The sequence below is a fragment of the Cyanistes caeruleus genome, chromosome 7 (assembly GCF_971803275.1).
Source record: "Cyanistes caeruleus chromosome 7, bCyaCae1.hap1.1, whole genome shotgun sequence".
In the NCBI taxonomy this organism is placed as follows: Eukaryota; Metazoa; Chordata; class Aves; order Passeriformes; family Paridae; genus Cyanistes; species Cyanistes caeruleus.
Genome location: NC_141707.1, coordinates 22685443 through 22698681, shown reverse-complemented (window position 1 = coordinate 22698681; position 13239 = coordinate 22685443). Strand labels below are relative to the sequence as shown.

The window sequence follows — 13239 nt, the reverse complement described above, 5'->3', positions numbered from 1 at the left end:
AGAAAATCCTGTTTTTATAGAGATAGGTTCACTGAAAAAATCTAAAGTGGAAAATACAGAGAAGTCACTTAGGCAGATTTACTTTGATATAGACAACATTTAACTCTTAAAAGACTACAGTAGCTCTTTAAAGGATAGGGAAGTTTCAGCTGCACAGGCACATTAGCTGAAAATTCCTTAACTTTCATTTTCCTTATAGAAGCTTTTGGTAAGATTCCCTAAGGGACAGTACATTCTTTCCTTTTGTTCACATTAGGAGCAGGTAGTAAATACTGAAAAATAATTTATAAATACCACATTTATTTCCAGAGATCAATTCTTCAATGTAATGATGAACTACAATAAAAACTATCTGCAAATCAGTACCCATGAAAAGAAAACCATTAGTATGAAATGTGCATTTCCACATCCAGGTGCTGCCTAGGGCAAAGCCTACCATCAATATATGTGAACAAGGGATGATTCAGAAAATATTTGTCCTCCCTATTTTTGAGGAAGAGAAGGGACACCAGCCCCTTTTAACATATGACAGCTATGACCCTTCTAAAGAAAATAATTTATTTTTCTAAAAAACGTGAACCTGAAATGAATGCTTGTACTTTCCTCCCTTCAGCCCAAGACTGTGGCTTCTGCATCTGTTACAGCCCCCTTCCACAATGTTATAGAAAAGAAGCACCACTGATTTGGTTACAGACCCATTATACCCAGGCAGAATATGCATTTAGAATATTTAAGAAACTTTAAATGAAGTTCCCAGAAAGGAGGTTGCAATTTTCTGCTAAATCACCTGTGCCATCTGTTGAAAATTTCCTCCAGAAATTACTATGAAAACATACAGCCTAGAACATAACAGATTCCTACTTTTCCATGTAGATGTGTTCTTAATGTTCAGTATAATTATCTTCTCAACAAGATTTGGTAATAATCACAGACTTTTCCTTAGGTAATTTAAGGATTTCATAAATGGTGAAGACATTTCAGCATCTTGGTCTACATACAGATAAAAGCCATGATCATAGAAAATTTACAAAAATTTCTCTTCAGGGAAAATGAGAAGAGATTTACATTTACTAAATAATTTAGCAGCTACATTCCCTCTTTTTTCCAGGGAAAGGAAAAGGTACATTTTCCAGAGATGCACAGTGTTAATTTGACTCAGTTGTGCTCTGCCTAACAGACTCCTGAGTGTCAGGATGAGCACCTGTGATCTCCCTTGGCTTCTCTCCCAGGGTCATGCTCAGGACTCAGCATCCTGACTGCCTGCACTCAGCACCTCCCTCAGCAGTAGTGACACAGCATGGATTACAACTGTGACAACCAGCCAGGCTTCAAGGGCTGTGGCTTCAATCATGGGCATCCACTGTGATGCAGACACATTAATGCAACTGCACTTGCATAGGACAGGCTTTCTTGAAAGAAAGATCAACAGCCTCTCAGCAGAGACAGCGGCATTCCAAAATATTGGCAAAATATTGCTGTTGATGAGTAATGTTTGCTGAACTCATTTGGTGTCTGCCTGAAAATTGCCCATGAACAGTTAACAAGATTCTCAAATGTGCTCATTATCTGGAGGATTATTCTTGATGTGCAGTCAGCTCATAAAAGGTCTGCTGCAAATACAGTCCTCATCAAGACAATTACTTACAGAAGTTACACAGCACAGCTTTCTGTGCTCCGAATGGGTGGCTTCTCTGGCTTGCACAGCATGAGTCGTGAATAGTGCAATTAAATGCACAACTTTGTGTCACAGTATGGAAACACAATGCTAAACATTTGCTTTTTGCAATTGTCTATCCTCAATGCTTGAGCCTTTCATTACTTATAGTATGACTACCAGGTTAGTAAAAGGGACAGACTGAATTAAAATAATTTTAAAAACAAGAATCCAAGAGCTTAAACATTGCTAAAGCCCTGCTAGAAAGCTTTCTTTCAGTCCAAAGAAGAAAGGAAAGGAGGAAACAACTTCCTTTGCCGATGTAATTGTCCCCAAATGTGATACAGTCTATTCCAACAGACAAAATCCAAAGCTGATAAAAGCTTTCCGCTCTCCCTGTGACATGCCATATCCTCCTGGTTAGAAGGTCTTTGAATTTCAACACCAAATTAAAGATCATAGCACAACTGGAAAAAAAAGTCATCCTTACTTTTAGGAGTTCGTATACTGAATCCATCATCAGGACTAAAACACAATATATAAATGAATTTGCTACACACTTATATATTGAAGGCAACTTTTGAAATATTTACTATTGATGTGGTTAAAAATATTCTGGGCAAACTGCTAAAGGAAGTAATGTGGGCATTGAAGTGCTTTCAGTCATTATTCTGATCACAGTGATCTTAGTTCACATGCTTTATTCCTCTTCTTTTCCAAATGAGTAATTAACACACAATTTTTAATTCATTATAATTTGAGTACATTAATTTTACACTGATTTCATTCCTTATAATTCACATCCTTGATATACAAGTCCCACAAGACTGTAAATTTGTTTCAGGTCACAACACATGACAACAAAAAGGTTTGCTGTCACAGACTGGTACTATGAATAATTTTGCAAAATTCCTAGAATTATTCCTGTGTTGCAGCTAATCATGAGTTAGGTGCTTGTTTAGGATCTTGATTAATTAGCGTCATCTTTAATAATAGAATTTGGCAACCTCTGAAATTCTTGGCTGCTAAAACATTACAAAGTAAGTATTTCACTGCTTAGTTCATATTTCCCTGCCTAATCAAACTATGTACTTTCTTGCTCATGCTAGCTATACATTATTGAAATTACTGGGCAGGGCCACTATTACCAGAAATGATCTGAAGGAGCATTTGCCCTGTGGCCAAAAAATACACAACATAGCTATTTATCCAACCCCTCTGTGATACTACAAAGAGGAAGCGAGATCAGTCCTGGAGGCAAAAAATAATCTCACCTAAATTGCAGACCAAGAGTTCTCAACTAATTTGGTATTGCATTTACACTATTAGCCAATTTTGCTTATGCTCTTTTGTTTCAAATCCCTTCACCATGTAGAGCATAAAGCTCAAGTAAAGAAGGAATATGAACTTTATTTTTTACATCTTTATCAATTTTTATTTATTAAGAGCTGGAATAGGAGGGAGCTCTCATTTTGGTCTTCCCCTCAATCTTCCTGAAAAATAAGTAACTTTAAAATTTCACTCATTAGGAAAACTACAGCCTGCTGACTCTTAACCTCCCCTTCACCTGCACTTCGTTCAAAAATTCTACAGGGCAGGTGTAAAACACTCCAAACCAAAGCAAACCATTTCAACTCTTATTTTTCTTTTTAAAAGGCAAAGTAAACCAAAAAAACCCCACCAGATACACAATAGGAAAAGATAAATTTGTTTCAAGGGAGAGCAGTCCAAGGGTCAATATAAGAAGCATTCATCCCACACAGCTACTTATAGATTTCATAACTGAGAAAAAAATTCCCTACAACTCAGAATCTTTCTTCAAAATGGAGTAAGGCTTTTGTTGCCTCTAATCCTTTCAGAGCACACAAGATTGGATAACATTGCCATGACATTGCTGGTCTGAAAAGCTATTTTATGTAATTTTGCAGTTTGTAAGAGGTATTGGTTACAATTTTCCTTCCCCTCAGCTATCTGCACAGTGTTCACAGTAACTAATGCACCCATCCTTATGAAAGAAAAGATGTAGAACATCATACATTTTAGATAATGCAATATATAGTTTCCTAAAATAATACCTCATATGTAGAATATTACACTTATTTGTGAGACCTTAAAGCTGGAGTCCATTAAACACATTGACCTACATATCTCTCTCTCTATAGCTCCAATCCACGATTTCTCTATTTCTTTCTTTATTAACACAGTTTTCTAGACTTTACACTCTTGTGTCTTCATTACTTTATGGCTTTTTACACTTGGTGGTTTTCCTCACTGGCATTTCCAGTGGGAGCATTAGCAGAGCTTCACAGCGAAGCCAGAAACAAAACCAACCTACCAGACCAGGGATGGGTTTTGCCTTTCTCAGAACTGTATCACAACAGGTTGTTAAAGCAGGATACATTCCCCTCTTCGGACACTACAGTAGCATCTGTGTATCTATTTATTATAACCATATTTATTTACAAGGATGTACATGTGTCTGCCCTGCCAAGACTGTTGTGTTCTGCAGCCCTGTGGAGCATTTAAAGGTCTTACTTTAATATATTACTCCCAAACATTTCCTGGTACTGCTTGGTGGGCAAAGATTGCAAATGCTGAGTCCTGTGACAAGTAATGAAGGAGATCACCCCTACCTCATTAAATTGCCCCAGTTATAAGGCAAAACCAATTGAAAGTGATGAAGCTCTGAAACAGGCAAAAAATTTACAATACCCTATTTTGTCAAAGGGAAGAGCAGCATGTTAGTTCCGGTCATTAAATAATTAAAAGCGCGTGTAATGAAGACTAGCAGGACAGTACTAGCTATAAGAATTTATAAGGAGATTACAGCCTGTATCGATTTAGCAGATGTTTCTCTGTTGTTCTCAAAACTCAGTGTGAAATAATGGCACAGGGTACCTAACAGTCCTTTCATTCTGATGGTCTGCCTAGAGCGTGGTCTGACTGCAATATGTCAGTGGTGTGAAATCAGAGAGGACATTTCTAAGACAAGGCTTCTATCTTTTTATCTGAATACATATGTTGTTCTATCCAAAGTAAATATTTCAGAGACTCTTGGAAAAAGCTCATCTGTTGCATGCTTCTACTGTCCTTTAGCTCTGAAGCAACACCAAGAAGGTAGAGCCTACAGGCACCCTCCAGCTACTGATGTGCCTTGGAGGAGTCAGCACTGAGCTGGCAGGCTTGAGGCTGCTTGTCTCATTTCCACAAAATGATGATAAACAGAACTGGTTCCCAGAAAAATTGCCAGGAGCAATGGAAGGTTCAGGGCTGGCACATTCCCTCCATCCAGGAAAGTCCCAAAACTACCTGATGCTAGAGGCAAGACTGGGACAGCCCAGAGTAAGGCTGCCAGTGCCAGAACCCTGTCCAGGCAGGCAACTCTCTGCACGCCAGCCAGTGAAGTACCACCATCACTCAGCTGCCATTGTGATTTATCTTACATGGTCCACAAAAATTATGTTTGCTCATGCAAATATTGGTCTGGGGGGAGAGGAGAAGGAAGCCAACAAGAATAACTGAACTGTGTTAATTTATTTTTAGACTTTTACGGAGGCTACTTGAGCGCTGATCTTTACATGGGTAAGACAGTATACATATCTCTCTCTCTCTCTTCTGTACCTTTCCCAATCAGTTCCATCCTGTCTGATTTCCACCAAAATGTGTTCTTGTTAGCAGGACACATACTAACATTTAGACCAAATTAGATTTTTAAGTATTTGTGTGCGTAGTTGCCACAGATGCTGTTGATCCTAGAATTTTTCATTCTTTAAATAATTTTACAATGTTCCACAGCATATTTTGAAAGATTGACCAGAAAAAATGCTAAGAAGCAAGAAAATGCTGGAAAGCATAAAATTATTTTCATATACCTTTAAAATTATCTAAATGGTCAACATGTTATGCATGCTTATCTTATTTATATAAAACTATCAGTGAGAAATTACCAATCATAAAGACATTACTTCAGTTACACTGCTCTATTCCAGTACACTATCTTGCATTTTGCTACCTCACGAGAAAAAAAGGAATATCTGAGAAATGCATTAAGACATTTAGCTTATTAATGGCCAACCATATATAAGCTCAGTTTTCGTGCCCTAGGCTTTTATGATCCCACAATGGAAAATTTCTCTTCATATTTTTCAGAAATAACAGAAAATTACAAGAAATGGAAGCCGCTGATAGTAAAAGAAGAAAAGCTGAGTATCATCAGGGTTAATAGCTCCTATTTGAGATCCATGAATGATTACAGAGTTACTTTTCTATATCGAACTTTCAAGTTTCATTAATAATATGCTGCCTCTCCAGGACACAGGTGCACTCACGGTACAAAGGCTATTGGCTCATCACACGGAATAGAAGAGCTAGAGGAACAATGGCTTCAAAGGTCTCATGTTTATACATTTTGACAGTAGTTTGTTGGGCAAGCGCTCTTTGGTACTTAAGTATAACTCGTCCTACTTCTTCCTACACGGGCCACAGACAGGTCAGTAGCATATCCATAGCCAGAAAAAATGTTTCCTTTGGCAACATAAGAACTCGACCTATAAATCCACATTCCTTTGACTTCCTTATCAATGAACCCAGCAAATGTGAGAAGAGTGCCCCATTCTTGGTCATTCTCATCAGTACAACTCACAAAGAGTTTGATGCAAGGCAAGCCATTCGAGAAACGTGGGGAGATGAGAACAACTTTAAAGGAATTAAAATCGCTACACTATTTCTTCTTGGAAAAAATGCAGATCCCGTGTTAAATCAAATGGTAGAGCAAGAAAGCCAAATTTTTCATGACATTATTGTGGAAGATTTTATCGACTCTTACCATAACCTCACTCTGAAAACATTGATGGGGATGAGGTGGGTAGCAACATTTTGTTCAAAAGCAAAGTACGTTATGAAGACAGACAGTGATATTTTTGTAAATATGGACAATCTTATTTATAAGCTGCTCAAACCTAACACCAAGCCAAGGAGAAGGTACTTCACAGGTTATGTTATAAATGGAGGACCAATAAGAGATGTTCGCAGTAAGTGGTACATGCCCAGAGATTTGTATCCTGACAGCAATTACCCACCCTTCTGTTCAGGCACTGGCTACATTTTTTCAGCTGATGTAGCAGAACTGATTTACAAAACCTCCCTTCATACCCGACTTCTTCATCTTGAAGATGTGTACGTTGGACTCTGCCTTCGGAAGCTGGGCATTCACCCCTTCCAGAACAGTGGCTTCAATCACTGGAAAATGGCCTACAGCTTGTGCAGGTACCGCAGGGTGATCACAGTGCACCAGATAACACCAGAAGAAATGCACAGAATTTGGAATGACATGTCCAGCAAGAAGCATCTTAGATGCTAAGATTTTTACAGATGTAAATACCTTTTTTTAAAATTTTGTTTGAGTTTGGTTATTTTTTGACTAAGTGATCTGCTGATTTACAGGTTAAACTGTGGGATATTAACTGTGAGAGGATTTTTAATGACTGATTTTTCATTCTCGCTTTGACTACTGGTTTACAAACTTCAGGCTCTTTTTCATAAGGACATTATGCCAACTGAAAGGATCTAGAGTCAAATCTCAGATTTTGTATATTATCATCTATTGCACATATCTATTCTTGCGTGTGTAAAAGGACAGTAATAAACTATTCTGAGCTGCTTAACAATTCACACCCCAGCCTCTGAGATAAGACTCAGGCTCTAAGAAATGAAAAATTACAAATATACTTTCATTCTTCTTTTGACACCCTACAACCGTTTCTATTTAGAGCCTTGTTAATAAATAAAGCAGCCTACATTTGCACTGAACTTATATACCTACTTTGACGTGTATTTTATAGTACGTGTGCAATTCCCAAATAGCTTACTAATGGTGTAATAGCAGAATTTAGACAGGTAAGAACATCAAAGTTTCACTGGCCTTAGAAACAAACCCACACACTGAAATATATTTTCATCCACCAAATGGTATATCTTTAAATTGTTTCAGAATAACCCATTTCTTTACACTTCCTAAAATAGCCCATAAAATATGTAACACAACTTAAAAATTAAGTAGAATCTGTAAGTGAAATAAGACAAGGGAGATGTAAGAAAAACTATCTCTAAAAATATGAGAAAAGCATGAATATCTTAACTTTTAATTTCAAAGCAAGGCAATGTGTGTCATTAGTATCAATAGATTCTCCATTAAACATCTTGAATAGCAATATATAATTATACTGAATGCTAAAAGTGTCAATAGGCAGCATATCTCTTTAACATCAGTCAGTGCACTATTTACCTAAAAACAAGTAAAACAAGAGCAGCTTTTTAAGGGGAAGTTTACTTTTTGCTGCAGTACATATAGGAACAAGATTCTAACAGATTTTTTATAGTGTAGTAAGAGGAATTTAGTCCAATAAAAGAATGCAACCAATTTTCTGTTGATTGGACAAGAGAGTACATAACATTTATGTACAAATTTCACAGCAAAATAGAGGGCTTTTCAAGAAAATTATTAAATTTCTATTAAAAAATTTATTAAACCCAAATTCTAGCCTTTTAAAAAACCTTTTAAAGCTCTCAGTTTGCTCATCCCAATCAATACAGTGGGACTGATGTCCCACTCAGAAGATCCCCCGGACATGCAACAGAAATCAAGTACACAAGATTTATCCAAGTTTCATAATATGCTTTTATGTATTTTGAATATGTCTATGAAATGTCATGAAAACTCTGATAAATTCAGGCCATCTCTATTCAGTACCACCTTATAAAAAGGAAGTGAAATATGACATTGCTCAGCAAATAACTCAGAATGAAGAACTCACAGAAGTTACAAAAAAAACAAATATATTATCAGCTGTAGATTACTCACACCATCCTCAGCACACAGTCTCATTCATTGCAGCTGGCATCATGTGTAACATATGCTAAATTGTTGTCTGTATGTTATTCAGAATGTCTATAAAGTTGTCAGAAATTAGCTGAAGAAGAATTTGAACTTTGACCTGATTTTGCCATAGATGTACACAGCACTTTACAACAGTGACAGAGGAATGAAGATGCTATCCTAGAAGGTTTGCCGTTTCATAGCAAATTGTTAGTCTTGTTCACAGATGCAGTACTATCTTTTCAAAAGAAACTATTTGTAAACAAGGTAAAGTGTACCTGGCTTTTAAGCCACTAGCAGGAGCCATCTCAAGCAAATCTATGTCAGATCTAAAGATGAAGCTACACAACAGTCAGCCTAGGAGTTGCTGTTAATGGGAGCTTGTGTACCCTTCATAAATACAAATAACCCAAACCAAAACCCCAGTAATTTCCATAAAAAACACTAAATCTCTTGCAGCATAATTAAGAGTTATCCTTCCCTAGTTGATCTAGTCTTTGTTAAAGCTGCTATGCCCTATCAAATCCAGAACTTCCAAGGTACAATTATATCAGTGAATATAACAAACTGGTAAGTTCAGACTTCGTTCCACAAGTCCCATAATATTCTTGTTTATAACTGGAAATGAGAGTGGAACTCATTCCCAGCCCTTGGGTAAATCAGATAGCACAGATGCCATCCTGCCCAGAACATATTTTGTAATGATTTCAACCCACAGGCTGCAATCACTTCTGCTATCCCTCTGCACTGTGCAGTAATTTAGGGGTTCTGAATCACAAACAAATGGATTTGGTTGCCTTATTTCTGCTGATGCTTCTGTGGCCTTTGGTTAGTAACCAGGAGGACAGCAGGGCTCCCAATCCAGATACCTCAGGGCTCAAGTAGCATGGTAGCCTTGAACTACTCCTAGTACAAGCAGACTGCATTAATAATTGCAAGGTACACCTTGAAAACAATACCTGAAATAGTGTATTTCCTGCCATTTATAAATAGGCCTTCACCAGAAATGTAAATGTTCATCTTGAAACTGATGTACATATTTCTAAGGCGTTTTCTTCTGTATTCAGCTGTATATCTGTGTCAGTCTGCTTGCTATGTAGCATTCTGTTATGCATGGAGCTGAGTGAGGCATTATATTTGTCCAGTGTTTCAAGAGCCTTAAGCATGTGTGCCCTAACTTTTGAATGTACAAGAAACTTTTTCTTTTGCTGTCAAGTGAATTGAAAACAACACAACAAAATCCTAATTTTTCTATTTCTATTAATTTTCTGATATTAGATTTCATTAGCTCATTACACTTATATTTATTGTTTTCACTTTGCTCATAAATTTCACTATTGGAAACTGAATATGGATATAGAGCAATACATCTACTCATAGGGACAGTTTTTCCTTCCACACAGTAGTATTTGTGCCATGTGGGATATTGTTACGAAACAAATGTTTTTAATAGACTTCTTTTAATCAAAAAAAATATTTGTATTACTTAAAGGTCATTTTTTTTCATTTGGCATGGGACAAATGACAACTTGGTTAAACATGCTAGCTTCTAGTCACTTTGAAAGTGTGACTGTAATCACATTTTTATTCCAAAATGCATATGAAAAAAGCACATTGAGCAAAGCAGCTGGGGAGGAAGTGCCTCTCTTTAGGAGGAATTTTTTCACAAAAGCATTATTTCTTTTTTATTTTGCTAAAACCGTGAGAGTATTTAAACAGAAGCCTCAAGGTTCATTTTCCACATTTCCTAATAATAATGTTAAGTATCAATTTTGATTCTTTGACGTTTTTTTGTCTTTATAATGTAGATGGCAATGACAATTTGTAAATGAAAAGTGTAATTAACTAGAAAAGCTTGTCAACAGTAAATGAAATTTAGGTGTATCATTATATGGCTGGCTGTACTTATGTATTTATTTGTCTAAATTGTATATATTGTTTTATCTATAGTGTCTGTAGGAGTGCATTATTTTAGATTAATGTATTATTTACAGTTTTGTGGGATTTCCAGCAAAGCTGTTAATCAAAATACTATTTTTTTGTATCAATGTCAAATAATAATAAAAAAAAAAAAATCAGGTGAAAAATGAAAGGCGTCCTGTAAGTTTTCTTCACTTCTTTCTAGAAATGTAAATTGCATTACCTGAAAACACAGTGTCAGTGAATTGGCTCATTTGTCATGAGGAAGATTGTGCTGTAAAAGCTGATTTTTAAAAAATAATTGAAAAGAATAAACAAAACAAAATACTACTTTTATTAATTATTTGTGCAACAACTTCATCAAGCTGATGTCCACTTGGATCAGGTATAATAGTTCATCTGAAGATTCTGAACTTCAAAGAAGTAATATTAATGCAGCCATGGAAATACCTGGCAAAGTAGCAGATGGGTTCATTGTCTGCTCTGTCCTATTTAGCTGCTTTGGCATCTCCAGCCAACGAGACCCAGGTTTGCCCATCTGCCCAGGTAATGGGCAAATTACCAGGCAAATTCCAGGCAAAGCTTTTTGACACCCTCAGCATGGCTCTTCTGCTACTTGCATGGTGTCTTAACATGTGGGCTTGCAGCCATCAACTCTACACACAGGAGAAAAGGTACATTGTCCCAAAACCCAATCTCATAAAACCACAATAAAGTTGTTTGAAGCTGCTGTGTGACCACCTGGGTCACCCATACAGAGGGAAGGAGTTCTGCCCAGCCTCTCACAGACACACAGTGATCATGACAGAGCCTTTTGCTTCCCCCTACACCCCACAAAGTGCCAGAAAATAAAAGAAGAATCACTCTGAATGTCTGAGTACACTCAGATTACCCAGTAAATCTCACATATCTTTTGTCTCCCAACACAAATATCTTAAGATACTGTTTTGTCTCTCAGGGAGGTCTGGGTGAGTTTAGGGTCCTCATATCAAAACAAAAGCAAAAAACAAAATAACACAAAAGTAGAAAGTCCCTTTTCTTCTAAGAACATAAAAAAAACTAATCTCCACCCATTCTCCCCTTTGCAATTTCCTACATAGAACAAAATAGCTAACCTCTTTTCCACTCTCTTTAGAGCTCAATATCCAAAACTTATTCATTAAATGAACAGGAAAATAACACCACCCCTGAGAAGAAATGTAGCTTTTGTAAACCAAAGTTTATTTCCTTGGGTCATCTATTCCAGAAGTAGTTGAAGCCTGCAACAGAGTCCTCAGGCATCCCAGGAGTGTCTACAGCAACACAGCAACCTTACAGTCCATGAGATGCATAATGAGATGCTTTAAAGCATCCAAGAGTTTCACATACAGTAAAACCCTTCCAATCGTTTTCATCTCTCTTGTTTCCACCAAAGCAGCCTGAGTCTAATTGCAACACTTACATGGTGTTTAATTAATAGACAGCTTAGAGATATACAGATATTAGCACTAGCAGGGTAGATTTCATGTAGCTTGATTATCTTAATTACAAGCATTCTATTTTCTCATTTACTTAATTGATTCTCATAGATTTTCCAGAGAAATTTGCACTGCCTTAAGTGAAAATAGTATGTAGAAAACCTTCTTAAAAGTGCTGACGCTGGCCTATTACAGCAGCAACACACCAAAAAAAGGAGATCTATATGACACGGAACATTGTACTGAATAGGACCTGCTTAATTTTCTCTTGTTAAAAACACGAATTTATGAAGTGGAAGGGGTCATCTGGGGAGAAAAAAAATGTACCTTATTTCTGCAATTAAGTTGTGTCAAATATCTCCTCTGATGACTTGCCTAACACAGGAAAAAAATCCATTTTTCTGCTAGGTCTGCATGTTAGCTGAATCTACATTATATCTCTGCCTCACCTGAAAGAGCCAAGAGCAGGAGGCATTTATTTGTCATGCAAGATGTACTCTTGAGCACTTATTCTGCAAAGGCAGCATTACCTAACAAGTTGGACAGAATTAAATACAGTGGTTTTGTAATGCAGACAACTTTTATTTGAGTGAAGCAAATACCAAAAGCCTGAGGTGTGCTGGCTAACACCTACCATATCTGTGTCTATCAAGCATCCCTTTTTTCTTTAAGAGTTTCTTTCTCTGGAGTATTTCCTAACATGACAACTTTCTTCAAAGATAAATGGGACTTCTAAGTACCTCAGGATAGCAGTAAAAGCAAGGGGGAAGCAGAGAATACCCTACAGCATCATTACAAGCTTTTTCCTTGATTTACAGAAGTCACTTAGCCTTGCTCTGCTCTTCTGTGCTTTTAATCTGCTTCAGTTTGTTACATTTCTCTGTTATTTCCATTTTCCTCATCTGTTTTTTCATAACTCAGCATACTCCCATTTAAAAGTGTCCATTCAAACCAGCCACAAAAACACAGTGTTGTTATGAAGAGAGGGCCCTGACCTGTAGGACAGGTTTACAGTCCTACACTGTCTAATACCTGACAAACTGATTTCACAAAGTTTCAGGGGACAAGTAACATCTGAAATTGTTCCTTCAAAAAATCTTTTCTTTGACATTTCCTAGGTCAGGTACATGGGGGAAAAAATTATCTATCATCTTTTGCCTTGCCTCTGTCTGTAGAATCACTATCACAAATCTAAGGTTGTTTGGCTTTTTTTCCTTATTCCTTTTACCTTTCCTCACAACCTTGGATAGCTCGTCAGAATTCAAAAGAGCATTTTTTTCATGTTTCACTTTAACTCCCATTTAATCAAGTATACTTTATTCGACAATTTCAAT

The 13239-nt window shown here is 36.8% G+C and overlaps 1 protein-coding gene and 1 long non-coding RNA gene across 16 annotated transcripts in view; one reads left to right on the top strand and one right to left on the bottom strand.

Annotated features, from left to right (window-relative positions):
- B3GALT1 (beta-1,3-galactosyltransferase 1) overlaps nt 1-10615 on the top strand; it is a 174999-nt gene extending 164384 nt beyond the window's left edge. For all 11 annotated transcript variants that reach the window (XR_015288955.1, XR_015288957.1, XM_086896800.1 and 8 more), the window contains 2 exons: nt 5198-5236; nt 5804-10615. Coding sequence is in view for 9 of the 11 variants with exons in the window: in XM_086896800.1 (XP_086752926.1) it covers nt 6033-7013 (981 nt within the window). In the remaining 2 variants the exon portion in view is untranslated. The remainder of the gene's footprint in view (nt 1-5197; nt 5237-5803) is intronic.
- Nucleotides 1-13239, bottom strand: part of LOC111932129 (uncharacterized) — a 291751-nt gene that overhangs the window by 268749 nt on the left and 9763 nt on the right. The gene's annotated exons all lie outside the window — the stretch shown is intronic.